The sequence below is a fragment of the Falco rusticolus genome, chromosome 2, assembly GCF_015220075.1.
Source record: "Falco rusticolus isolate bFalRus1 chromosome 2, bFalRus1.pri, whole genome shotgun sequence".
Lineage (NCBI taxonomy): Eukaryota > Metazoa > Chordata > Aves > Falconiformes > Falconidae > Falco > Falco rusticolus.
In genome coordinates, this window is record NC_051188.1 from 45,054,156 (window position 1) to 45,080,512 (window position 26,357).

Below are 26,357 nucleotides of genomic sequence, written 5' to 3' on the forward strand. Positions count from 1 at the left end.
ACAGGGCTTACAGTATGGGAACTGTGTAACAAGGCCACAAACAGTTTGTTGGGAGGAATTACTGCATGCTTTTGGACTGACTCAACTGAGCAGGTGCAGGACGTGTGGCTGGGCCTCTGATCCCAGGGCTGTGCATAAGAAACAAAGACCAGGACTAAAAGTATTGTATCCCAGGTTTCCAGTGATGTTGGTATGCACTTAAAGTTCGTTTGATCCCTGTCCCAGTGCAGCCAGCATTTCTTTCTACACAGTGACACAACCTCAAAGTAAAGGAAAGAAGAAAGCCCCAGTCCCAGCTATAATTTGTCAGCTGATAGACAGGGAAGCTTCCTTCGAGGAAGGTGGCGTGGGCATGGACTTTCCACTGAGAGGATGCCCTGAACCTGAGCTTCCAGAAAGGTGACTTTTTGTAAACGCTAGCAAGTTAATCAGTAATAAGTATTTCTTATTAGAAATTTCAATGCAGTACCAGATGCTGCTTTGTCCTGTCAGGTCTTCAATGTATTGGACATGGACTTTGCTGGATTGGGTTCCCCAAACAAGATGAGCACACAGATCCCTGTTTCTAGAACCCGACAGGTTTGGGTATGAGCCAAGTCATGAGCTATTTGGCACTATCAAACTTCTGCACTTTTAGATATGTGCAAAAGCACAGCTCTTGATGCCTGACAGATTTTATAGGTGTTTCTTTTAGATCTTAGGTTTAAATGGCTCTAGGTTTTAATAACAGCTATGTATCGGAATGAGTTTTGGATTGGGGCAGATGATAATTGCCTCAGCATTTTTATTTTTGGACCTATTCCATTACGCTTTTAACTTGTTTATAATGTATTTTTTGCATTACAGACCATAAACTTAATGTGCTTACGAGTTTATATGACAATATCATTAAATTATATTTCAGGATTTTTGTTTTACCACTTCAGATATTTGACCTGCTACAATTTTCAGTACAGAAATATGCTCCTGTGATCTTTTAATCTTGTGAAGTTAGTCTCACTCTCTTCTTTGCAGTTTCTAGCTGTTAATAAGTCTTGTTTGAATAGTGTCTCAAGTCATGATTTGTCTTCTACGTTTTAAATTAAATGTGAAACATACAACTTTATTTGGAGATTTGTATTTAACATTAACTTCATATTAACGTTGCAGTGTAATTTATTTTTTTTAATATTCAATTGCAAAAAACTTCAGTTATAGCTTTAATTTTGTGCTTATTATTAAAGCAATTTCATTTATGGCTATCGTAGCCTTGTTAATTAGACAGTGTTAACTTTGCTTTTCCAAAATTCCTATATACTGTCTCTTGAAATTTCACTCTTACAAATGCCAAAGTATATTTGCAGTGGGGAGGAAGTTTCTTTTTGTCTTGGTTGATCTCACTAGGGGACCCACTAGAACAGGAAATAAAGGATAAAAATTCAATAAAAGGAATTCAAAATGATGACAAACACTGGCCTAGAAAGATTAAAATATTAGTTGCCTTAAACTGCATTCTGGATTATAAATTCAGTTTTGAGAACTTAGTCTTTTCTGGTCTCGTTCAGGCAAGGGGTGTTTTTAATATATTCTCATTATTTTAGCAATATTAACCAGGAAACAAAGAAGTGCAATCATTAAGAATGGTAAAAGTGAAGAATTTTGGTGAGACTGGCAACAAAAGTGAAAAAGGCTTTATTAAAAAAAGTCTATCAATATTCTGGTCATCCCTGTACTGTTAAATAAATCTTAAATTTGGTATTATTCAAAGTCTTATTAATAGTTTCAGAGTAATTACACTAGGATTGTTAAAAGACAGGGCATTTTCCGAGCAAAAGTATACAGTTTAACAGCTTCCAGTCAATGGAATGCATCCAAGCCAGAGTAAATTCCTACTGTCAAGCTTTTGAGTTTCATTTTTTTAACTATTTCTAAGTAAACCATTACTATGTTAGTCTTCCTGGAATCCGCAATAATGTTGTCTGTTTTGATAGCAGCAGCTTACAAAATTGTAAAACTTAATGTGCTGTGTCTTGCCTTTTATTGTGAACTGTCTAGTCAGCAAAGCTCTTAAATTTCAGTCCCACAGCAGGTTCTAAACTTACAGGTTCTTCCCTCCACAGGGAGGTCTGTGGACAGCGAGGACTTCTAACAGCAGTGTTTTATCAGTCATTTTTCAGAATTTTGTTACACAAACTGAGAATAAATTGTTTTTAAAGCCATCTGATACATTATCTAAATGTAAAATGTCTCATTTTAAATCAAGTGAAGAATTTGGGAAAAACCCCCAAACTATCAGGAGTACAGATCAATTATAACAGCCATTACACATTTGTAAGCTTCCCTGACTCGTAGAAGTATTGTCATTGCTAAATTCCTCTTTCTCATACAGTTACATTTTGGGGCTGGAGGTTTTCTGGTTTTGTACTCTTACATGCGAAGCTGCTGAGATTTAGGAATGGATCAGAATGCTTGAAAATCAGAAGCTAACTGAAAAAACCAACAAACCCAAACACGTGAAAAACCCTATTCTCTGGGCAGGTTATGAGACTTGGTAGCACTTCATGCTTATCTCTTGAGCTTTACAGTTGTACTACTGTACAGTTGTGTAAGCTGTACTTGATGCTTGCTTTTCATGAAGAATTCCTATCCTGTCTTTGTTCGTTAAGGCCAACAGTACAAAAGCAGAAAGAACCAATTCGTTGTCCCACTTCTGATAGGAAAAGGGAAAAAAAAAATAACAGGAAAGAAGATTAATTGCTTCAAAATTAATACAAAGAAAGTAAATGGTTTTGCTGTCACTTATGCATTTAAAAAGAGTGAAATTTTTTTTCAGAGAAGCTAGCTACTTGAAGCTAGCTAGATTTGGTTTTTGAAATCTACTAGAATCATTCAATTGAATGCGCAATGTGGGACATATTGTAAGGAACCGCATTGTCTATCCTGATTGCATAACTTCAGTGGATTCACAAGCAGCTGGCAGGTCTTAGTGTAGGTAAGTGCAGTGTCATTGATGGATAAGTGTATTTGCTAGTGGGGCTCGGCAGAGATTGGTTCTAAGACCTGTACTGTTAAACAACTTGTATCAGTGACATAGAATCATTTAGGTTGGAAAAGACCTTCAAGATCATTGAGTCCAACTGTTAACCTAGCACTGCCAAGTCCACTGCTAAACCATGTCCCAAGTGCCACATCTACACATCTTTTAAATACCTGCAGGGATGGGGACTCAACCACTTCCCTGCCCAGCCTGTTCCAATGCCTGACAACCCTTTTGGTGAAGAAAATTTTCCTCATATCCAATCTAAACCTCCTCTGGCGCAACTTGAGGCAGTTTCCTCTTGCCTTATCACTTGTTCTTTGGGAGAAGAGACGGACCTCTGCCTCACCACAGCCTCCTCCCAGGTGATTCTAAAGAACAGTAAGGTCTCCCCTCAGCTTCCTGTTCTCCAGGCTAAACCACCTCTATTCCCTCAGGGACTCCTCACAGGACTCGTTCTCTAGACCCTTCATGAGCTTTGTTGCCCTTCTTCAGAGACACTCCAGCACCTCGGTGTCTGTTTTGTAGTGAGGGACTGGAAGACAACATAAAAATACACCACAAAACCTACAGGCAGTGTAGGAAGATCCAGAGATAGTAAAGCACAAAACATCAACATAGGACAGTCTGGATTGCCCTTTAGGCTAGCTTCAAACAAATTTTTTGGAGGCTAAATAAAAACTGTGTAAATAGTTTAAAAGATAAAAGTTTGTTTCCTGGCAGAAGGTGAGGGGTTCTCTGAAAGACTGAATATGATATTGGGCATTTTCATATGTGCTGAAAGGGGAAAGTAATGGTGGATGGTAATCTGAAGGTGAGCCACTGTTTGACATTGTGGCCAGATGAACTAATGTAATCCATTGTTTCATGTTCTTATCATCATTAAGCAGGACTAGAAACATTGCCTTTTCATTTAGCACTAATGTATTCAGTAAACTGTATGAATATGTCCTTACTGTCTTTGTAGCTATAGACAGGATCAGTTGAAATTTTGATTTGTTCTGATATATTTCAGTAGTAAAAAAAAATTGTTATGCTTGAATGTTTGTTTTTGTATTGTATGTTCTCATCCAAACAAAACTTGAACTTGATTGGTCCTGTGGCCTGTGTGGGAAGAAGATCAAAACTAAATCATCACAATGGTCCTTTCTGGTCTGAATATATTTACTGTAACTTTTAGTTGCAGCTGAGAGTCATTTTTAATACTTCTGTGGTCTTTCTTCTAATAGTAACAATTTGAATGGTTTAACATAGTCCTACTGCTTCCACGGATACTAAAGGGATCCTGAGTGTTAATGGCAGTACTGCCACTGGCCTGCTATTTTAGAAGAATAGGTGAAAAACTTAGGAAGTTGCATACCTCACCACGGTAAGCTTCCCTTTTCCTTTGCTTTCCTTTTATGTTACACACGGAACAGTAAAGAAACTCTGGGTTCTGTTACAGTAGTTACTGGATTCATTTAAAATCCCAGAGTAGCACAACCTAGCTTTCCCAAATTACCAAAGAACTGTTGTTCACAGTTTTTGTAGCTGTAAACAGAACTGATTACTCTGTTTTCAACTCTTCCTTCTGTCAAATACTTAAAGCCCCCCTCCCTCCTCACTTTCCAACAATTTGTCTCTTGAATGAGTCAGTTAACTTGTCTTCATATTGTGAAGTTCACTGGGTGTGAATAACCTCTAGTGTATCTAGTAATAAAGATAAAGATAAACTTCAGATTTGGACCATGTCTTTGCTTATTTTCATTGTTCTTTTTGTCTTCTCATTCCAATTCAACACATTCTTGGTTATTATTTGCGTGATTTGATCAGTTAAAGGACAGTATAATAATAGTGGACAATCTTTGCAGTTGCCTTTTTAGGTATGTTACTTCAAGTTTAAGTGGGCTAAGTATGTTCTTTTTTAATGTTTATGTAGTCGTCATCGTCCTCGCTGTCTTCACCACCATCCTCATCGCAGCCTCAGGTTAGCCACAGCAGAACGAAGGCTTCACCATTGTGTCACTCTGCATCCCTCTCCTGGGCCAAACGTAATCATGTAGGTCCTGCAAAGGCTACCAGTCCGTCAATCCGTCTTCGTCGTTGGCGGCCCTTGATACGCCTTCCATCTGTTGGGCTTCATTCTGTTGTAAGTGTAGTCCATCTTCAGTCTTTTCTTACTCTGACACGACTGGCCTTCTGCCATGTAACTTCAGTCTTCAAGGCATCATTTTTTGTTGGGGTCTTTTCTCAACCATTCTTAGGATTTCTTTTTTCTTCCTCGCCCACTCCCCCCACCCCACCCCCTGCAATGGCAGACAGCAAAAGTACATCACTCCATGCTTTGCTGTTCAGGTATTTTTGATTCAATACACTTGCCAAATCATTTTCAAAGCATAGATGGAGTTTGCCTTTCATGAAGTGGCTTTTTTTTTTTTTTTTTGCCATAGGCTCCGCATCCAGCCTCTTCTTTTCACCTCATCTTCATTATCTTTCATTTGGATGTGCTAAACCAAGGGGCTTCTAATTCTTTGTCACGTTATATTATTTCTTCTGTGTTTGAGACCTGGTTTATGTTCTCATATCCTAAACCTAGTCTCCTTTCATTCTAAGTCTTGCTTAATGGTCCCTGGGTATTTCAGTAAAGATGAAATGTTTCCTGTAATCCCAAGGGGCTGGTTTACTTTCTCACTTGACATCTGTTTCTCTATCCAGCTTGTAGAGATACATTCTAGTTGAAGGTGAAGACATTTGAATAAGAAAAGCTTGTCATCAAATATCGTACTTACACTTTTTTCCTTCTTCACTCACAAGGCACAAATATATCTTGAAATACATTGTGAATATATATCTTGAAATATGAAAAAATTGCATGCATGGAACAGCCAATATTTTTAAACTGTCCTATGAGCACCATCAGAAACACTAAGCTGAAAGAGTTGTTTAGTGGTAGTTCATCCTGCTTTTAAGGAGTGATCACGCTTTTATTTAGTACACACACAAATATCTTCATATGTAGAAGTGAATGGATGCGAAATTGGGACAGTGATTTTGTTTTTATCATTCTTTGGTAATGATCATATTTCACCTGTGTTGCTAGAAATTCTTATTTGAGGTATGTGAATTTTTTACTGAGGTGAAATAACTATTCTGACAGTGTTCCAAATAATTTCCTTTTTCATATGGATCTGTCTTTCCAGATGTGGAAGTCCTTCTTAATGTTTTATTGCTGTTAAAAATTAGTGTCTAAATGCTTCTATTTCTTTATAGCTTTTATATTTTATCCTAGTAAGTATCTCAAGATGAGACCTTTTCCCAGAGTCCTTTCTCTTTATGCGAATAGTAATAGTTATTATTGAGTATCCAGCTCTCTTGTAGTCTTCAGAACTATGGAACATTCTTGATCTTACCATTTGGAGCTAGTTGAATACCTTAGGATTTGAGGAAGCATGGAGTTTAGCACAGAGCTTAGTTCTCCTCATGCTTCTTGTCTCCTTTTAGTATTTATGCCATTAACATTGGCAACCCTCTGACATTTTACCTGGGGACTTTTTTGTTCATTTAGCAAAACTTGGAAAATTCTACATCATATTTCTGTAATTTGAAACTGGGATCTTGTATGAATTTGATCTATACAAGCTTGTTGTTTACAAAGGACTTAGTAAGGAATACTTGAGCTTGAGTGTGCCTGCCTAGAACAAAAACTAATTGACCCCGAGTTTACTTCAACACTAAATAAACCGTGACTTATCCAAGGATGGCCATTACAGCATAATTTGTTGTGATTATACTAGAAAACCACTGTTGGCAAGTTGCGAGTTCTATTTACTTCAGAAGATTTCTAAAAACAACTCCTCATCCATTAGCAGTGAGCTTTTGCTTTGAAAACATTAAAAAAATTCATTCAAAAAATAAGTTGCCTTCAATACAACTCTATCTGGCAAAACAGAAGCTTGCCACTAAAAATAGTTTTAAAATAATAGTCGTTAACTCCCCTGAGATCCTGACTGTCTCCATCTTACAGATAAAACTAAGTCCAGTATGCAAAGACTTATCACTGAATACAATAGTCTGATATTTATCAGTAACTGAAATGTTGTTCTTATCTTTACACTTTTATATAACATACTTTTCAAAGAAGATTCAAGAACATAGCAACTATACGTATATTAGCTTAATATGCAAAAACCCCAGCATTTTGGGCATTAAAGCTGTCTCAGTTGGCTTGATAATAAATACTACCTTGTCCTTCAAGTTTTGTCCTGTCAATGCCCGTCAACAAGTATTATTAGTATAGCTCTGATTATTGTTAGATGTACAAAGAGGCTTATTGGTCTCAGTGTTGTATGATAATGTTCTAGTATTGCTTTTATTAAGGTATCTATGCACTTTAAATTTAAGGGCAGAGGAGGGGGAACAGGATGTCTCAAAATTAAGGGTGAAGGTCTTAATGATGGGAGACTGTATTTATGCTCCGTAAGTAAAACCACTTTTCCTGTTTGAAAACTTCCCTTGTCTTTTGTGGTTGGGTTGACCTTGGCTGGATGTCAGGTGCCCACCAAGCCGCTCTTATCACTCTCCCCCCTCAGCCGGGTAGCAGGGGAGAAAATAAGGTGGAAAAAATCCTCATGGGTCGAGAAGAAGACAACTTAATAAAGCAAAGGCTGCGTGCAGAAAACAGAAGATACTATCTTCTACTTCCCGTTATTGGGTGATATTCAGCCACTTCCCAGGAAGCAGAGCTTCAGTATGTGTAGTGGTTGCTCCAGAAGGTGAACGTCGTAATAATGAATGTCCTCCTGCCTTCTTTCTCTTAGCTTTAATTGCTGAGCAGTCCTCATGATATGGAATATCCTTTTGATCATGTGACCTGGCTATGTCCCCTCCCAAGATCTTGCTCACCCCCAGCCTAGTGGTGGTGGTGTGGGGATGTTGGAGAGGCAGCCTTGATGCTGTGCAAGCACTGCTCCGGCAGTACCTGAAACACTGGTGTGTGAGCAGCACCTTTCTAGGTACCCATACAAAGCACAGCATACAAAGCACAGCACTATGAGGGCTGTTGTGGGGAAAACTTAACTCCATCTCAGCCAGACCAAATACAACTTTTTAGAGTAGGTCTCCAGATGAGTTACAAACATATAATAGAAAAAAAAATAGTATTGAGAATCCTGTCCTGAAATGTTTTATGCAATCCTGATAAATTGCAGTAGGTATGGCAAATTTTAAGCTACAGGTAACGTCTCTTTCGTTAGTAATGTTGACTTTCCCTCAATCCTTGTAATGATTTCTTATTCTTCTGTCTCATCTGTTCTTTTAGTTTAGTGTGTCTGCTTGCCTTAGGATCATTTTGCTGCCTTTTATATCTGAAGTTAATATCCTAATTCTTTTTTCTTCCCTACTTTTCTCAAGTTGGAAAACATGCTCTTCTTTTTTCTGCCATTTACTTTCTGCATTAAAGTATCTTTTAAAAAGTGCAAAAAAAAACCCCCACCCAAAACCAAAAAAAACCACACCAGAAAATACCTATTTAGAGCAACATACTCTTAAATAATCCCTCTTTCTTATGGATCTAAAGGGAGATTTGTGTTTGTATAAATAATCTGTATCCAGATTCTGTAGTCCATTGATAGAGCTTTTCTCTGAATTTCACCTTCTTGCTTGACCTCTTATTCAGAATCAGATACTACTGTTCTGCAGCTTGGAATTGTACCTCACCCGACACTTATTTATTCTAGCTATAGCTGGGGACATAGAGTTAATAAGCTTGAGATAGGTTGTCTACCGTGACAGTGTGGTAGAAAAATACATAAGGCAGTGCTTAGGAAATGAACTTCTTGTCCATTCTTGGGTTAGCACTTAAGACAGTCCCTCAGCACCTTTCTCAGAAAAATTCTTTCTTAATATTCTGGACAAGGGATACTTTAGATCAAGGTAAGCTGTAAACTCACTGTAGTATATGGGGCGTGAATAGAGACATCACTGTTCTGTGAGAAAGCCCGAACTAATCTTGCTGAAACTTGTGATCATCATTCCAGTGGTCTTTGTTTTAAGTACAATATTTTAACCAGGATCGAAATCCCTTTCACAGGCCTACACAGTACACTTGCCCAAGCATGCTCCATGCTTCAAAATGGAAATTACAGGCACCTTATCTACCCAATGCAATAGCAATTGCATCACTTTTTCCCCTTTACAATTTATTGAATCCAAATATTACCTAATGTGCTGTTGTGTAAACTTGCATCTTTTAGTACATTTTCCTTTGGCTTTCATGTAACTCCTTGAGTGAAATTGTATAGTTAAACCCCTAACGATTTTTAATTCTCTTAGACTTATTTTATGTTTGTAATGGTCTTTCAGTTGGATGCATCTGAAACTTTTTATTTCTTTAAGGTTCTGCAAAATTGTCTTTTTCTATATCACTCTTTACTGCTCTTCTTCAGGAACCTGATAGACTCTTGATACCAGTTTCTTGACTTAGCACAAGTGGTGCTTTTTCCTTTCTCAGTCGCTACCTGTAGTGCAAGGCATTCTACCAAACGTTTGTGAGACTTCTTGTTTCACTCCTTTCTCTGAAGAGCAAGTGTAAGAAAATGATAAAAATACAAGATTTAGTTAGAAGTTGCCTGAAATCTGTCATGTAACATTGAACCTGGTTTTGTAATGTGGTCTTTCAAAAATAAATTGTAAGCAGGATGCGGTAAGGACTTGTTCGTTAAGTCCATGAGAACAAGACAATTTTTTTTTATTCCAATTGTGTGTTTGTCCCAGTAATGCAGTTTCAGGGAAAAGAAACCAGATGCACATCAAATGTGATGAACAGTTTTGTTCTAAGTTAGCAATATTTCAAATGCATGGAAGTTGAATACTGACTGATTGGGATAATGGTCTAAGTGCATTAGCAAGATAGACTGTGTAGGTGATGAAATACAGTTTATTAGCCCAGCTAATAAGATTGGGCAAACAGGGATATAGGGGTGTACCGTTGAGTTTCTGAAGGTTAGTGCAACAACAAGAAAGAAGACTGTTGTAGTTCATAAGGAGAAGGAAGCAGGCAGTGGCGGAAGGTAAAATCAAGGAATTTCTTAGTACAAGAGGGAGTAGGAAAGAGTTATAATTTGTATAGTAAACACTTCGGGAAGTGCCATTTTAAAAATTACTCATTAGAAATCTGCTAGTGAAGAATAGAGGAGGAAATGTAGAGTGCTGTTTTGGTAACAAGAACTAATGGGTATTGAGCTGAGACAAGTCAATTAAAATTGACAACTCACAGCAGCCAGCAATTATTTATTACTAATTTCAATGTCTAGGTTAGCAGAGAAGGCCTCTGAAAAACTGGGGTTTGGTCATTCAGGTGCTTTTAACGTGGTATCCCAAATTAAGAGGGCATGACAACCTTGGTAGTCTCTCTTGTATGTGACACTGCACATTCATAGAAGTGCTATATTATTATCATTAAGCATTATCTCAGTACCTTGAGAACAAACTACAGCCTAGAAGATATTCTTGCAACCATCATTTTGAGCGCAAAACTTTGCATTTTTCCTCTTCAAATCAGTTTCAATTCTATGGGTCATTTTTCTGTTGTGGGTTGGTGGTTGTTTGTTTTTTTTTTCTTTTGAGGAGATAAGTTGGAAAAATGATGCCCATTAACTCATACCACCAAAACTTATTTCTTACATTACATTTGAAACCATAACATAAGCTTCTGTAAGCTACTCGAGATGCTGGTTATTTGCCCTCTTTCTGTCTTTTCTGGATGGGAAAGAAATACAAATTTTCTTCAATGTGTGCTACAGCCCTTCACAGGACATGAAAAATGAGTCTTGAATCCCATAGATTAGCTCCAAATCCTGATTAGACAATCATCTTATATAGACTCCTGTGTCTTTCTCCTTCCTTGGGATTCACACATGTGGTCATTCAAATGTGCTCTCTCCTTTTGCGCATCGAATGGGCTTTGAAGTGAAAAAAAATAATCTAAAGGAACATGTTATCCCAACACTTGACTGATGTTCATGTTACTGTGGTCTTTGACAAGAAGAATAATCAGGAGAAAATAGTCTATAATTGTTCTGAAGGTACTGCCTAGTGATGAACATGCAGGCAGACTTCTTAAAGCTATGTTTTCTTGTTCTTTTAAGCATTCACACAACATTCAGACAGCTTTATTAGAAGCTGAAAACTTGGCGAAAGGTGTAGTTTTTTCAAGGAGACCACAAAAGACATCTCCCTGAAGCTGACATTCCCTCTTCTTTCCATTTCTTTGAAATTTAAAGCCTTTGGGTTCAAGTGTTAGAACTTCTAGAGCTTCCCAGTGAAATAGAAATTGGCCTGACTAGGCTGCTTTTCATCTGTGTGTGTGCATCATGCGTGCACGCATAAGCAATAGATGTATGTTTTTGTTTTGGTTTTTTATTTCCCCCTCCCCCCAAGGAGGAGTGGGGGCCTTTCTAGTCCCATTCATCACACTAGGAAAGTTTAATCCAGTTACTTGTTTGCCTAAGTCATAAGCAACAGATTTTTATAATACAAACTTCTAGGTCATATGACTATTCAGACCCTATTGTTTCTCTGTGCTTATGATTAAGCAAATAATTGTCTGTCAAAAATGATTGAAATCCTAATTTTTCAAGAATTACAATAGTATTAAATATATCGCAAAGTAGTTCTATCTATATTAGATGAAGTCACAGTGGAAGGAGACTGTCTACATTAGAACATGTGGTGGAAACTTTAATAATGGCATGACACTTTCGTTCTCTGAGGTTGGGGAATTAAAAATGTAAAAATGCAGCATTTCTCATCGGTTATGGCAATAGCACAATGAAAGCACATTATTTAGATTAAGTATGTACAAAAACTCAGCAGGATTCTATAGGAATGTGTCTCCAAGTAAACTCTTATGAATTTTTTGGTGGCTTCCCTATCCATCTAGCTGTATATAGGCTCAGCATTCCAAGCACGCCAAGTGTGTTTTCTCTATAAAATAGGTGTTTATTAGAAGCTGGCAAAGAACACAGTCCTCAAAAGAGTCAAAGGGGAAACTGTATTTTGTTCTGAATGTGATGAAAACCAAATCCCTGAACATCTCAAAGTTCTCTGAAATAGTGGTACTTTGAGCTCTTCTAGCTGATGTCAGTTTGAGCGCTGGTAGCGTTATGTTCAGATACAACCTTTTCAATGCTAAGCCATTTCCTTGCTAAAGTAAGCCAAACTGGTAGTGGTCTTTCTCCTAACCCTGAAAGTTAGTAAGTTTAGTTTGTAAATGAACAGCTTTATGTCTGCTAAGGGAATTAGGTGGCAGTGTGGGGTTTGGCACGGAGTGTCAGCTTTGCCTGCCTGTGCACTTTTGTATCACCACGGTTTAGATGCCTGTAAAAAGTTGGTTGATTGATGAGCATAACGAGGTGCCATTGGTTGCTAGCTACTGTCTTGTGTGTTTTTCAGCAAGTTATGGAAACCTGTGGTCCTTGGAAGTTTACTACTGGGGCAGTCAAACTCTTGAGGCTGCTTGTTTTTGGGATCCCTCTGTTTGGCCTTCTGTAAAACAATTCTCAAAGACAATCACTTATTCCGTAGGGAAAAAAAAGAGGCTTTGGGTCCTGATGGAAGGGTCCTCTTGTTCCTCTGATAGCAATCTCCTCTTCAGCAGCAGAGATGCTTTTTCTGCATTCTAGGCCCTCTGAAACAGAGATGAAACAGGTTATTTATGCCTTTCACACTGTAACTGGTCATGGAGATGAATCTCAGATGACAGTGAGGGGAGGTTGTGGGGGGTTTTTTGTTTTTCTCTTGGTTTTGAGCTTGCTGCATTGAATTTCTGTAAGCTGTTGGCAGTTCCTCTGTAACGCTGTGTTCTTTGTCACTCTTGGTGTATTGAAAGACTTTATGGTGACTTCTTGTCCTTTGCTTTGTTGTTCTCGTTGTTTGCTACATTTCTTCAATTTAGATCATCTTTTGAAGGCTTTTCTCATGACTTCTCAGGAAGAAATAAACTTAACCCAGTCTTCAAAACATGATGCGACTGTAGGGTTCTACAACTCATTTTACACTCTAATCTGTTTCTGGCAAAACCTTAGGGTTTTGGGGTGCTTCAAGAAATTCACATAAGGGTAACAGTAACTTCAAGATGGAAGAAAACTGCATTAAAACTATTTTCACAGAAGTCAGGTCTTTGATAATTTATGAAAAACTGTTTCCCTCAAACGGTTTCTTCTTAATTTGTTGATCAAGGCTCAGATGCAGACTGGAAGGATTGATGAGGAAATAAGACAATCAATTGCTATTGAACACAACAGTGGTGATGCACCTTTTGGCTCTGGGGATGTATGCTAGCAGAATATCATGCTGTGCATGCCCTGTGTTCTTCTGAAAAAGCTTTTGCTTGCTGTAGTTGACAATACAGTACTGGGCTAGATAGATCTTTACCAACTGTGACTGTTTTTTATGCCACATCACTTGATGCTGTCAGTGTATTTCAGTTCTTTCTTGGTATGGTGGCTATGATGCCACTTCAAAATTTCAGTCTAAGCACCTCTGGTTATTTTCCTTCCTCTTCACCTAAGATGTGAGAAGTGTTTCTTTTGACTGCCTGTGTAGAGAGAACAGAGGAACTGTATTCATGGATTATGAGGAAAAAAATATTGTGACCGAGTGATTATTTCAAGTTTTACAATACTATGGGTTCAGAGTTCAGCTTTGCATTGTTTTGTTTTGGGAGATGGGTTATTGAAGGAGTTGCTATTTATACCTATCTTTTTTTAATGTTGCTGTATTTGAGTTGGTACTAATTCGGTAATGAAAAACAGAGCTTTTATGTAGAGCTATAATTGGAAATACTTCCAGATACTTCACTGAAAGGATTCTTATGAATCTGTGTGTTGCATAAAGCTTCTTTATATTCCAAAATGTTCCACAGTGTGACTTCTGCCATTCTGTATAGATCCAGAATGTGCTTCTCACTTGTGATTTATCTTGGCCAGGTGTTTTGCATATTGTGTTCTCATTAATCATATTGTGATAAGGGGTTTGGTGAATACAATTTCTTTTGTTTTGTTTTGTCTTGCAGGCACCAAGTATAGATGAAAAAGTAGATCTTCACTTTATTGCATTAGTTAACGTAGGTGGTCATCTCTATGAATTGGGTAAGAACACTTTTTATCCACTCTCTCCATGTGTTTGAAACAAATACAAGCAGTAATGTTGTTAACTATGAAAGTTGGAGAGATTACTTCATGGGACGTATGGCTTAGGTTCCTTTCAACTGCATCATAGAGTCTGGGGGTTTCTGGCAAACAATTGCAGCCACCTTCCCCCTGGGGTTTTTTTGTGTTCTCCTTCCCTCAACTCCCTTCTCTTAAGATAAAATGGTACAGAATACTAGACTGCCTCCAAACTTCTTTTATGATTTATAAGGAAAGGAAACGAGAAAGAATTAATGAACACTCAAAGTTTCTGAAAGAAAGTACTGTTATATCCCGATATATAATTTTGGAATATATATAATTGTGGAATTAATAAATGAACTGTATGCCACTTTAGAGTGTTAGCTATATTATTAAATAGTGTGATACAGTTAAACTGAAATCACGTCAAGATACTAGCAGAGACTAATATTCTGCAACCCATTTGTTACAGGCTGGTTACTTCTGCCCTTTTGTGGTCACTAGACAGTTAACTAAAACAGTAATCTGTTTTCTGACTTACAGGTGGTTGTTTGTTTTTTTTTTTTCCCTCTTCAGATTGTGTAGTACCAAATTCTGCTCAGATAATTCTCTAATGGCTCCAATCTTAAACATGTTGCTGGGCAACTAGGTTTTGCTGCAGGTGCTTCAGAAAACTAGCAAGTAGATCAGGATTTAAAAGCTGCAATTCACTGGTCTTTCCTAACATAATTTTTTGCGCTATTTCATGGTGAGAACATCTTAATCTTCTGAAAATCAGCATGTAATTGAGAATTGCTCTTAACGAGTGACAACTAATCATAATCTGGGACATAAGCAGTCTGTAAGAAATGCTTATGTTAAGATTAAGGTGATCTAAGGGCTCTTATCAGTGGTAGGTCATGAACAATAGGCGCACATTGCTGCTGTATTTTTATGATGCTCTATGTCTGTCAGTGAACTAGATCAAACAGTGAAACAACTACTTTTAGGATGCAATATAAATATTCTATAAAGCTAAATTTCAAGGCATGATGTATGGCTCATTCTTCGTTTAGTTGTGTGCCACTATTTCCATGTTACCTTTTCGTTGTGGATTAATTTACTCTGTTTAAAAAGCACACCATCGACTATGACTACCATGTTTAGCTATTCTCCATTAATATGATGCAAGATAAAACCCACATGAATTTTTTGCTTAAATAATAATTCTAATAAATATTTTCCTTAAGTTAAAAAAAAGAAGCATTTAGCTCCACTGTATAGTTGAATTCAAATACTATTTCCTTTGCTCTTAAAATAACTTTTCTCTGTACCACCGGAAGAAAGCAAAAAATACTTAAAAGTAGGAAAATGGAAGAAGGTTTTTCAATTGATTCACTGGCCTCGGTCACTGTGGTCAGCATGTGGGCTTTGGCAGGCAGAAAATGCTAAAGAAGCACATGGATGTTAAATGCTTATGATATTTGTGCCATAGAAAACATATTATTTATAGGCACATGAAATTTAAATCCTGTTCTGCCAAGATGTATGTAAAAAAAAAAAAAAAAAATCCAAAAAATCCCCACAAACCAACAAAAGCCTAACAAATCAAACTTAGCTTGCAACCATACAGGCCATTCAGTTTTGTGTCCCTGGCACATTCTGAGGGTTTTGCATTGTTGTATCTTCAATCATGGTTGTTACAACAATGAGCAATCTCTTGCTCATGTAAATCCAAAATTTATCTGCATCAAATCTACTTTTAGTTATGGTAAATGTCGTTTAGAAGTGTTGTCAACTTCAATGGAATCTTTGGGGAGGGAAAAGTCTTTACAAGGGAGGGCAGAGCCAAAAGGAAATCAGGTCTAGCAAATATTTAGGATATCATGACATATATTCTCACTGTTAGCTTCATAAGTAACCTGAAAAGTATTTCTAGTGAAATAATTTTTTAAATGCTGAGAATTATTATATTACAAATGGGAGAAAAAATAATAACTATAACTATAGCAGCCATTTTAAAATGATGTGAAAATACTTGATACTTAAGAAGTTATTAGGGGGTGGGTGTGTTTATTTTAAATGAGAGTAACATTTCAGTTATGCGAGACTCTTCAGATTGCTGGGTTTGGTATTCTCTTCTGTTGTGGAGTCCCTGTTAACAGCTGCCAAAGACTACAGACATACAGCTGTCTGTCTGGGTAAATCCATTCTGTGTAGTTGACATTGTTCTTCTCTACTTGAAAAACCAAAGTACTATACCAGCATTAAAACAATCACAACTTATAGCCTTGACGTTTTCAAATAAAATATATAAAAGTATCTAATTGTTTTGATTGAGTATTTTTTTGTAACATAACAGACTGCACATAATGATCTCTTTTGAAGCAGTCAACAGTGGAGGAGAGACCAGGGAATAGCTAGCTGCATGTGTGATTCTTTTATGAAAAATGAGGTAGCATTTCTGTAAGTGAAGAGCAGAATATCTGTTCAAAGAATTTTTACTGCAAAAATGAATCTTTTCTAATTTTATGAATGTGTTGTTCAATCCTGCTTTGTGTTTCAACAGATGGGCGCAAGCCATTTCCAATAAACCATGGGGAAACTAGTGACGATTCTTTTTTAGAGGTACGAATAGAAAACCTTCTTAGTGCTACACAAAATTCGTGCTACATTTCCACAAATTTTATAGAAAATACTTATAAAAATATGTATTAAAATATTTCTACAAAATCTTGCTTTGTATATGGTTGGATGAGGAATAGAGTGAGAGAAAACTAGGTTTGCTCAGCTCTAAAAGAGGTATTTAAAAATGTTCGTGTTGTGACTCTGGTTGACAAAGTATCATAAAATAGTAACAAGAAATATCAGATCAGAAGGGTTGACCATAACAGAAGATCAGACTGACTTGTCTTCTGTGCTGAGATTTTCATATAACCCTGCTCTTCTCAAATTGTACATGAGTCATCAGATTGAAAACTTAGGATAATTTTTCATTCTCTTTCCTTTGGTTTAGTTATAGTTTGATAGGTGCCGTGCTAGACAGAAGTTGATTTCCTTTCTGACGCTTACTAATAATCATTCTTCTCCGGTTTTGTGGCTTCTTTTGGGTGCTTTTTTGTTTCACAAGCTATTTAGCCAAGAAATGAATTAGAAAGGAATATACTGAACTGGGAGGATAAACTGTCATCCCCACAGAATGGTGTGAAGTTGAAGCTGAGAGAAGGCAATGCATAGATCTGACTTTTATGGTATCCAGACTTAGCTTTACAAACTGGACACTCCCCAGACTTGCCAGTGCCTCTCTGCTTGTGCTTGGTCCTAAATGGCTGTTCTTCCTCTGCCTTCACCAGGCTAAAAATGTTCAGAAGATGCTGCTTCTGTGAATTAGCTTTTCAAAAGGAAGAAACCAGAGAAACTACAAAACAAAGGAGTAAAACCTTTTATAATTTAGTAGTATAGACTAATGTCTGTAAAGTTTGCGTACAGTTTATGCTTGTTGAGGCAGGGGAAGAAGCTGGATAAAGCTTTAATTTTTTCATATGTGGCTTTTTTCTGTTTTACTGATAACATGTGTTCTCCAGATTGCTCCCTAAAGCGTAGATGAAGGATTTACTTATAATCTTTCACTTACCCCACACAGCTTAGATTCATTTTGAAACAAAGGAAAAACTTCTGAATACAGCATTACTAGTAAAGGCAAACTGCAGAGATGCATTTAGAAAGTCAGACAAGCAACACATCTGTTGCACAAAGTAATACTCGGTCACAAAAATCATTGTTGCTAAAGTTCTGCATAAAACGTTGGCCCTTTTAATGCTGCCCATATGAGTACTGTAAATAATCTTGAATAGTGGTAACTCAGATCAGAAATACAGTTTATGTAGATTTGTGACACTATTAACCCTTAATGGAAAAATCAGTTTTGAACATAGTTTGTATAGAGCACATCTTCCTATTTCAGTTTTGGGTGGTTGGGTTTTTTTTTTTGGTTTTTTGTTTGTTTTTTTTTAAGTAAGTATGATTTATAGTCATCTTTTGTTTTGTTGTTTTGTTTTTTACTTTTTTTCCCCCTAGGATGCAATAGAAGTTTGCAAGAAATTCATGGAACGTGACCCAGAAGAATTAAGATTTAATGCAATTGCACTGTCTGCAGCTTGAAAGCCTTTTCCAGTGGGGCTAATGTATTGTAACAATAAAACCGTTGCCATATGTTAATAGTACAAATTTTGATACTTCCTTAACATGCTGATTAATTGTAGCATACGTGGAATAAACTTTGCATTTGTCCTTGCTATATCTTGCTGCTTGTTCCTAAAACAACTTTGGGTATTTATATACACGCATGCATTTTGTGCAAGACTTCTTATGTGGTGGGTTTTTCCCCTTCCACCCCTTTAAAAGTTTTGGGAATTACTGTCTGTGTTATTTCATCATAATAATGATGAGCTGGTTCAGAGGAGGGTTATCATTTGTATCATTCACAGATAACATTTTGAGTGGAGTATGTGTTATGTTAGTGGGTAAAAACTCAAAATATGAGGCTATCTCCATCTTTTACTATGATGGTACATTAATATTATAAGAACTTTTGCAGGTGACTCAAAAGACAAAGGCATTTTTTTCAGTGCATTATTTATAAATAAATAAATGGAAGAAAAAAGGGACTGTTTCTTCTAACTGTTGGTGAGCACTAACATTTTAAAATTACCTTTACATTTTGAATAAAGCTTAATTTTGTTTCTCAAGCTTAATAATGTTAATAAATTGTCAAAAACCTTTAGTTAAACTAGTGTTTGCTCTTTGTGTATATGGAAAAACATGGATTTTTGCTCCAGAAAAGCCACGCTGATAATGCTAGTTTGAACGGCAGGACTGCAGAGGGCACACACAGGTGGATGCAGCAATGTGAAGTATCTTACCTAACTGAAATAAAGGATAGAAAAGCAATGATTGTTGTAATGAAGTTTTGTGTAACAAGAACAGAAACAGACTATAGATTTTAGGATACACATGATAGTCATATACTTTTTTTTCCCTTTAGGAATATCTATTGTAAGTTTGTCATGTGGCATTACTGAATGCTGTGTGATACCCTTCCCCTGTGCCATCCCTCCCACCACACACACTGGATCTTAAGGTACTGTTGGTCAATTTCTACAGTCAAATTAGTAACAACTTGGGGGTTTGGGGTTGTTTTGGGTTTTTGTTTGGCTTTGGGATTTTTTTTGGCTGAACAATCACATGCTTTAGGATTCTTGTGGAAGTTTATTTTGGTTAACTTGCTGGTTTTGACTTCCAGAAGAATATTCCTTATTTGTTGCTTTGAAGTGAAATAATTCAGGTTTGCTTCCAATCAAGACCACTGCCAAAGGAAACTGAACCCCCAGTCCCGGAGGGTTGCTTTCATTTTCTACCAATTGTCATTGCAGGAAAAATGAATGGGGTTATGCCAGAAGCAATCTGGCAGAGTTTTCCTTCTTTATAGAAAAGAAAGAGGCCTGGGAGGAGTCTGTCTTATCACTTAAGAACATCTTTTGCACTCTAAAGAAAGTAGGAGTGTCTGTCTAAAACATGTCACCTTAAGAGCCCACTAACAACAAGAGTCTGTTTTCTCTAAGTGAGCTGGTTGGAAAAGCGAGGGGGAAGAACGACACTAATGAGCTTCTATTTTTGAGAGCTTTTTCACTCCAATAAAAAGCAGTATCGTTAAGACTTGCTTTATGTTGTCATGCTCATTAGTAAAGCCATGAAACCTGCTTTTAAATAAACATCAAAGGACTTAGTTACCAAAACAGCTGCATTGTCTTCCGGCTAATATCAGAAAAATCAAATAAAAGTTGTCACAATGTAATTAGGATATTGCATATTTTATGCTGAAGGTGACTCAGAGGATTACATTTCAAGTAAGCCATAGTTGATATCGATAAGGTGCTTCTAGGATAGGGAGGAGGGTGAGTAAAAAGACAAAGCGGAAGTGCAGTTCAAAGCTGTTCAGCTACCTACATCACTTGTCCGCTTTGGGGAAATTTTCACAGTGTGTATGCTCTTCAGTGTTCAGCGGATTTTGGTAGTTTTAGGTAATAAATGGAGGGGCACTGTTTTTGTGCAATTATTTATTGCAAAGTCACTTCAGGACCGGAGCTTTAATTGAGTATGAGGACTAATTAAGTGAATTCATGACAAACAAACCCAAGGTTAGAATAGTAAACTTGGGGTAGGATTTTTCATGTTCACACTGGAAAAATCTGGAATCTTAAGTAAAAAATTATGAATAAGAGGTCCTATTATTTTGGCAATATGGTAGCTTTGCTCAGTGGGGTTTTTTGAGGGGGGTTTGGTTGTTTGGTGTTTTTTTTAATGTAGACTTCAAATCAGTTGTCCTGCGTGCTAAGGTTTCCTTCTATTTTGTTTTACTTTCAGTGTTCATTTCCAGTTTATTAATATATAAAATGGTACTTTTTAGTGAACATTGCTTTTGGAAAGGTTCTCAGAAGTTTGAGATGACGAAGGAAGTGCAGTGCACCAGTTTTTACGCTGAACTGTGTCTGCTCACTGCGTGGTCCCTTGCTAGACTGAAATTTTGAAAGACTGCGCTGCAGAAATACTGTTTCGCCTAACACGTACGGTGTAGCGACCTTCCAGTGCTTCTTGTAAGACTATGCTTTGGCACAGTTATTGGTGGCCCTCTTGAGGAACGCAAGAAGTAAAGGGATCTACAGGGTGCTGGAATACCTTTGGCATTGGCATAACCTGTATAACTTGGATACAAGGAGTGAGGTATGAACACTTGGCTGACCTGCATAGTCCAGCAAGGTCCTGACCAGGGGCGGGTAAACCCTGCAGAACACATGATGCTTTTGGCGCTGCGATGCCCATGCAGACGTTGCCTTAATTGTACAATCTGTGCTTATTAGCTCAAGCTCCGTGGGAAAATAATGCTGAATTTCCTAACTTGTACAGCCCTGCCAGAGCCTTGCCACCTTTGTGTGGAGCATGGTTTGGCCACAGGCACGTAGTGCTGGTGGCTGCCAGGAAATCCGTCTTCAGCTTCTGCAGCCTGGGCCAGCCGTACACATCATCTTATGGAAATGGTGCATGTAGGAGTGAAGGGATGATGCATGCTCCGTGCTTATATTAATTTTAGCTGATTGGAGCAGGTGTGCTATTAAGCACTTGGGATTGTTGAAGCTCTTTTAAGTATATATTGGTGTAAGTTTTCCCATGTTAGTACAAGCATTTTATTGAGAAACTGTGAGAATCTAATAACTAGTACAATGCCCTTTCCTTTCAATCACGGCTGCATGACTCAGTTAAGGAAAGAAGGAGAAAAGTGTTTTCTGTCATTGAAATGTCAGTTTTAGAAAATAAACACACTTAACAGCCTACATTTAGAAAATAAATACAGTCTTTCCTTAAGGGAAGAAGCCTGCCTTGGTAGAAAATATTGTATCAAATATTTGTAGAACTCTCTATGAAAAGAATATGATGTAAACTGTTGCTTGACTTATCCCTAGGAGCACACACATTGAAAGGGTTTATTTTTGCCAAGCAGAACAACATTACGTTTCCCACTTTTGACACCAACAATTACCAGTCATATCTGGGATATGTAATTTTTTTCTGATCTAGGGGTCTAGTGACTTACCTTGTTAGCGCAAAGGAGTATTAAAATATTTTGGTTGTCAAGGCTTGCGTAGATAAATTATGTATGATGGTTGATTTTAAATTCACTTCAAGGAAGAAATTTCCATGTTGGAACTTTTTTTACTCAGTGAATAACGTCAGCTTGACAGCTGCTGTGGTCCATGCAGCTTACTAAAACGAGGACTTAGTCAAAATACTTGATTACTGAAATTATTTCATCTAAAACATTAAGCACTTTATTCATAAAGAAGAGTGATTTGATTTGCCGTCTAAGTGAAATAACCAGAAACAAGTGAGAACCTGGAAACTTTTTTTAAACACAACCTCTTAAAACCTGTTTCATAGAATTTTATTCTCAAATAAAATTATTTTTTATATTAATTCATAGTTTTTTTCTCTTCCTTAGGGACAAGCAGCATATTTTTATATGAAGTGAAAAGGCAGACTTCAAGTATCTGGGAAAAGCTGCATTAGTTCACCAGAAAAATGTTTAGTAATGACAGCTCACACAAACTGGTGCCAGCCAGCAGCAGCACATACACGCTTTATTTAGACGTCCCCCCCCGCCCCCTTTGTAGTCATGCATGATAAATAGTGAGATGAGAGGGTGGTTTTCTGACGCTCAGGCTTCCCACTCGAGAAAAATGCAGATTCTTCATTTGTATTTGGTCTTGTGGCTGATGTGGCTTGGAGCAGGAAAAAGGAGTAGGAAAAAATTGCAGAATTAAAGCTTTGCTTATCATTTCATTCACCACTGGCTTTATAGCATAGATGTCTCGGATCACACCACTGTGAGGAGCCAACTACATAATTTCTATGCATTTGTAACTTTAATAAATGTCAAACATTTCCCGTGGAAGTTAACTTCAGCCAGAGTCACTGCGTTTTCCTTCCTGTGTGTAGCACCACGAACACTTCGTTTCCATGTCCTGCAGAAACTGATGGCTAGTAGCTTCTTGGGGTGTTGAATTAATCTCCTCAAATCTTCCCTAGACTAAGAAGATTGTTTGCAGAGCAGAAAGAAGGTGTGCTGCCAAGTAGAAGATGATAATTTGTGTGAGGTATAAATTTTAAGTTATCTTTTCTCAGTAGTTGCTAAGAAATGACCCCATGCTCTGCCACGGACCATGTAAGTGGAAGATGGGTGCAGCAACTCAGTTTTGCTTACAAAGAAAATATGGAAAGAAAAATACTGTTCAAGTAGGAAAAGATCATCTTAAATGCAATGTTAAAATGAAATAAGGTACTTTAAAAAAACCAACTATAAACACAACTGAAAACAACCTAATGCTGTACATGGATATTGAAAAAAAATTGTCTTTCCTGGTGCTTTATTACCATTTCTGCTTAGCACATGCCCCCTCCGGCCCTGGGAGGAAGGGGGTTGCCCTGCTCGGGCAGCACACCTGCCCCGCCGCGGGGCCCGGGCCAGCGGGGGGGATGCCGTGCCGGGGTGCAGCCCCCGCAGCTCCTCCCGCGCTGGTGGCGGCCGCCGCGCTGGGGCTGCGCGGGGAGCGGACCCGCCGCACGGAGCCCGTTGCCGGGGGCGGAGGCGCGAGTGGCCCGAAGCCCTGGGGGCTGGCGGGGCGCTGCGGGCGGGCCCGGCTGCGGCACAGGGCGTGCGGGCAGGGGGCTGGGGGCTGAGTGCGGCTCCGGCGCTGCCCCGGGCATCCCCGCTTCGCTCGCTCCGAGTGAGGAGCCCCGAAGCGTGGCGCTGTCATGTCTCCCGAAGCAGAGAAGGCTCCTCGCTCCGTCCCCACGCGGGACAGCGCTGCAGCGGGGCGCGGGGGCCGTGTCTCGCCCCCAGGCGCCCCGCTCCGCTCCCCGGCGCTGCGCGGCGAGGGGAGGCCGCCGGCCCGCGGGGTGGCCCCGGCCGGGCGGGGGCGGCAGGTGGCGGGGCCGGGGCGGAGGTGGCCGGCCCTGAAAGGTGCGATTGTCCCCAGCTATTCCTGGTATGCGGTGGGGCGGGGGCCGCCGGGGGCGGGCTCTGCGGGGCGAGGGGCGCCGCGGCCCGGCGGGACGGAGCCGCCGCCGCGGGGGGGTGCAGCCCCTGCCGGGCGCCCGGCTGCCCCCGGGGGGGCGCGGCGCTGCCGTCCGGCGGCCCCGTCGGATTCCTGCGGTCGCTGAGCGCCGGCGAGCTCACGGGAGGGGGAGCTCGGCGGGGAGGAGGCGGAGGGGGAGGAGACGGCGCGGGGAGCGTTAAAAGGCGGCAGCTGAATGACAGCGGCCGGTCCCCGGGCCCCCACCCCAGCACCGGCCGCTCGCCGCCACGGCCCCCCCCACCCCGCCTTCGCTCGCTCGCTCTGCCGGCCATGGAGGGGAGAGAGGACGCGGAGTGCGACTGCCAGGCGGCGTTCGCCGAGGCTCGGCGATGGGTAGAGGTGAGGCGTCTCTCGGCCCTTCCGTGCGTCGCCCCCTTGTCGGCCCCGGTCCCCTCCCGGGGTCCCGCTGCCGGGCGCGAGCTGCGGGGACGCGGGTCCCAAACTTTTCTTTGTGGGCGGCTGCGGGCTGCTGCCGTGCCTGGACCGCGCCGCGAAAGCTCGCGGAGATCCGTCTGCGGTGTGGCCGGCGCCCCCCTCCCCAAACCCTCCGCTCACGGCCGGCGGAGCTGCCCCTCCTGTCATTAAGGCTTGTAATTCCTTGCCGCCTTGGCAGTTACTTCTCCAGCGCTTGCTCGGAGACGGTCGGAATTAAAGACGCTGCTTCTCCCTGCCTCGGGAGCGTCCAGGACGGCGAGTAACCTGAAGTTACAGCCCTTTCCTCCTGTTTGCAAAGGCGGGTGCCCGCCCGCACGTAGCGCTGGGTGCGGGTACCTGTTTCTGTAGCCTGGCGGAGTCCCGGGGGCGCGGTGAGTGCTAACGCGGGGGAGGGGCCGCACACAGGGGTACGGGGGGTATGGGGGGGGGGCAGGCTGCTGGCGTGGAGGCTGTTTGGAGAGATGTTAGGAAGGTTGAACAGCCTCGCTTAGAGTTAGCTCGTCGCGTGGTTTTTAAGGGTGGCTTTGCCGTGCTGGTTCGTGTGTGTTAACATACGAAGCCTTTGCACCCGTTCGCTTGAGATGAAACTTGCTGCTGTCAGAAATGCCATGCCGGTAACGTGCGGAGGAGTAACTATTCGAAGAAGGTTGGTTGGTAACTTTTTACCCCCTCGTCTTTGTAAGCTTGTCGAGACCCGAGTCCAGGCTTCTTTGTTTCCTCTGTAAAACGATGACATCTAGTGCTTAAAATCTATTGAGAACTTTGAACCAACAGCACTGTAGGCAGGGGTATCGCAAATGACTTCCACAAGCGTCGGTTTTGTAAGTGTCACCCGTGACCGTAGGTAATTGCAGCAGCCCTGGCTTCCCCGAGCGCCGATTTTGTAAGAGCCAGCTGTGAGTTTAGGTAATCAAAGCATTCCTCTCGCGCGTATACGTTTCTTGCATTGCTTTCTTTAAACTGGCAAAGCTTACCTGAAATAGTTTCATTAAGGTGATGTAACGTTGTCTCTGAAAATCCTATTAAGGGTTTGGGGATTTGTCTTAATTATTACTAATTTTCATTTGATACTGGTTGTACTGTTCCAGCGAAAGGCTGCCCCTGCCTGCTGGTAGCACAAGGGAGCACGAGCACTAGCGAAGCCATGGCAGCGTAAAGCCTGCACTGCTTGTGTAGTGGAAAACACACTTCAGCTTTACCCCTTCCCCATCTAATTGGTGTGGCTGTACTTTGTTTCTGATACGTGAAAGCTATTTTTATTTTAAAGTAACCTTTGAACTTACTCCTTGGAGAAATGTCTTGCTGTAAATGGAGTAACGTAAAAACCTGAAGGTATCGATAAACAGGATGTTATGAATTCGGGAATGTTGAAGGAAAATATAAATACTTGTTTCACTATGAAATGTGGTTTCAGAGGGTCCCTTGTGTGTCTCTACTCTTTAAATCCAGATGGATTAAAAAGGCAAGACCCACCGTTTCCATTCTTGTAAAGGTATTTTCAGAGTAACGAGATACGTCCCGAGGTTTCCTAAGTCCTAGTGAAACGAAGTGGTGTGTGCTTGACTGAGGGTGAAACTTGGTGAGTCCTAATGATTAAGCAGTTAGTTTTAAAGATGAGGCAGATTTCCAAATATTTACAAACTTGAAGTTCTTGTGTTTTGGAAAGCTTTTGTGTGCCAACTTCCCCCCTAACATTAGAGGAAGATTAAAGCATACAAACACTAGCTACTATGTATTTAAAAGAACAAGCAAAAATCTCTTTGTAAACCGTTACTATTTCCCTTTGCTAATGACATGTGTTAACGTATTTCTGTATTCAATACAGAGCTTTTTAGACTCCTGAGATTTAAAAAAAACCTCGGAAGACCTGAGCTTGAACCTTGAAGCTGAGGGATTTTTGTGATGGGGATTGAGCAGCTGTATTTGTCAGATCTCAAGGGGGAAAAAAACCCACCCCAAAACCATCAAAAATTTTCACCTCATCTGTTCTTGAAGCTTTTGGTGAGAGAAGATTCTGTCCTGGCCAGGTTCTTCTTCCTCCTGTTCCCAGCTGGAGTCTCCATACTGTATGGCAGCCACTGCCTGGTGGGA

The 26,357-nt window shown here is 40.0% G+C and overlaps 2 protein-coding genes across 11 annotated transcripts in view; both read left to right on the forward strand.

Moving 5' to 3' along the window:
* Positions 1 to 18,931, forward strand: part of UCHL3 (ubiquitin C-terminal hydrolase L3) — a 46,125-nt gene extending 27,194 nt beyond the window's left edge. For both annotated transcript variants that reach the window (XM_037377293.1, XM_037377292.1), the window contains 3 exons: positions 14,067 to 14,142; positions 16,712 to 16,770; positions 18,220 to 18,931. In XM_037377293.1, coding sequence (XP_037233190.1) covers positions 14,067 to 14,142; positions 16,712 to 16,770; positions 18,220 to 18,303 — 219 coding nt within the window. In that variant the 3' untranslated portion in view covers positions 18,304 to 18,931. The remainder of the gene's footprint in view (positions 1 to 14,066; positions 14,143 to 16,711; positions 16,771 to 18,219) is intronic.
* Positions 18,932 to 23,992: 5,061 nt separating this feature from the next.
* The window catches only part of LMO7 (LIM domain 7), a 131,020-nt gene continuing 128,655 nt past the window's right edge, over positions 23,993 to 26,357 (forward strand). For 4 of the 9 annotated variants that reach the window (XM_037376038.1, XM_037376039.1, XM_037376040.1 and 1 more), the window contains exon 1: positions 24,016 to 24,170. In XM_037376038.1, the coding sequence (XP_037231935.1) occupies positions 24,102 to 24,170 (69 nt within the window). In that variant the 5' untranslated portion in view covers positions 24,016 to 24,101. Of the gene's footprint in view, positions 24,171 to 26,357 lie in introns of all 9 variants that reach the window. The other 5 variants (XM_037376033.1, XM_037376036.1, XM_037376041.1 and 2 more) reach the window with 4 other exon arrangements.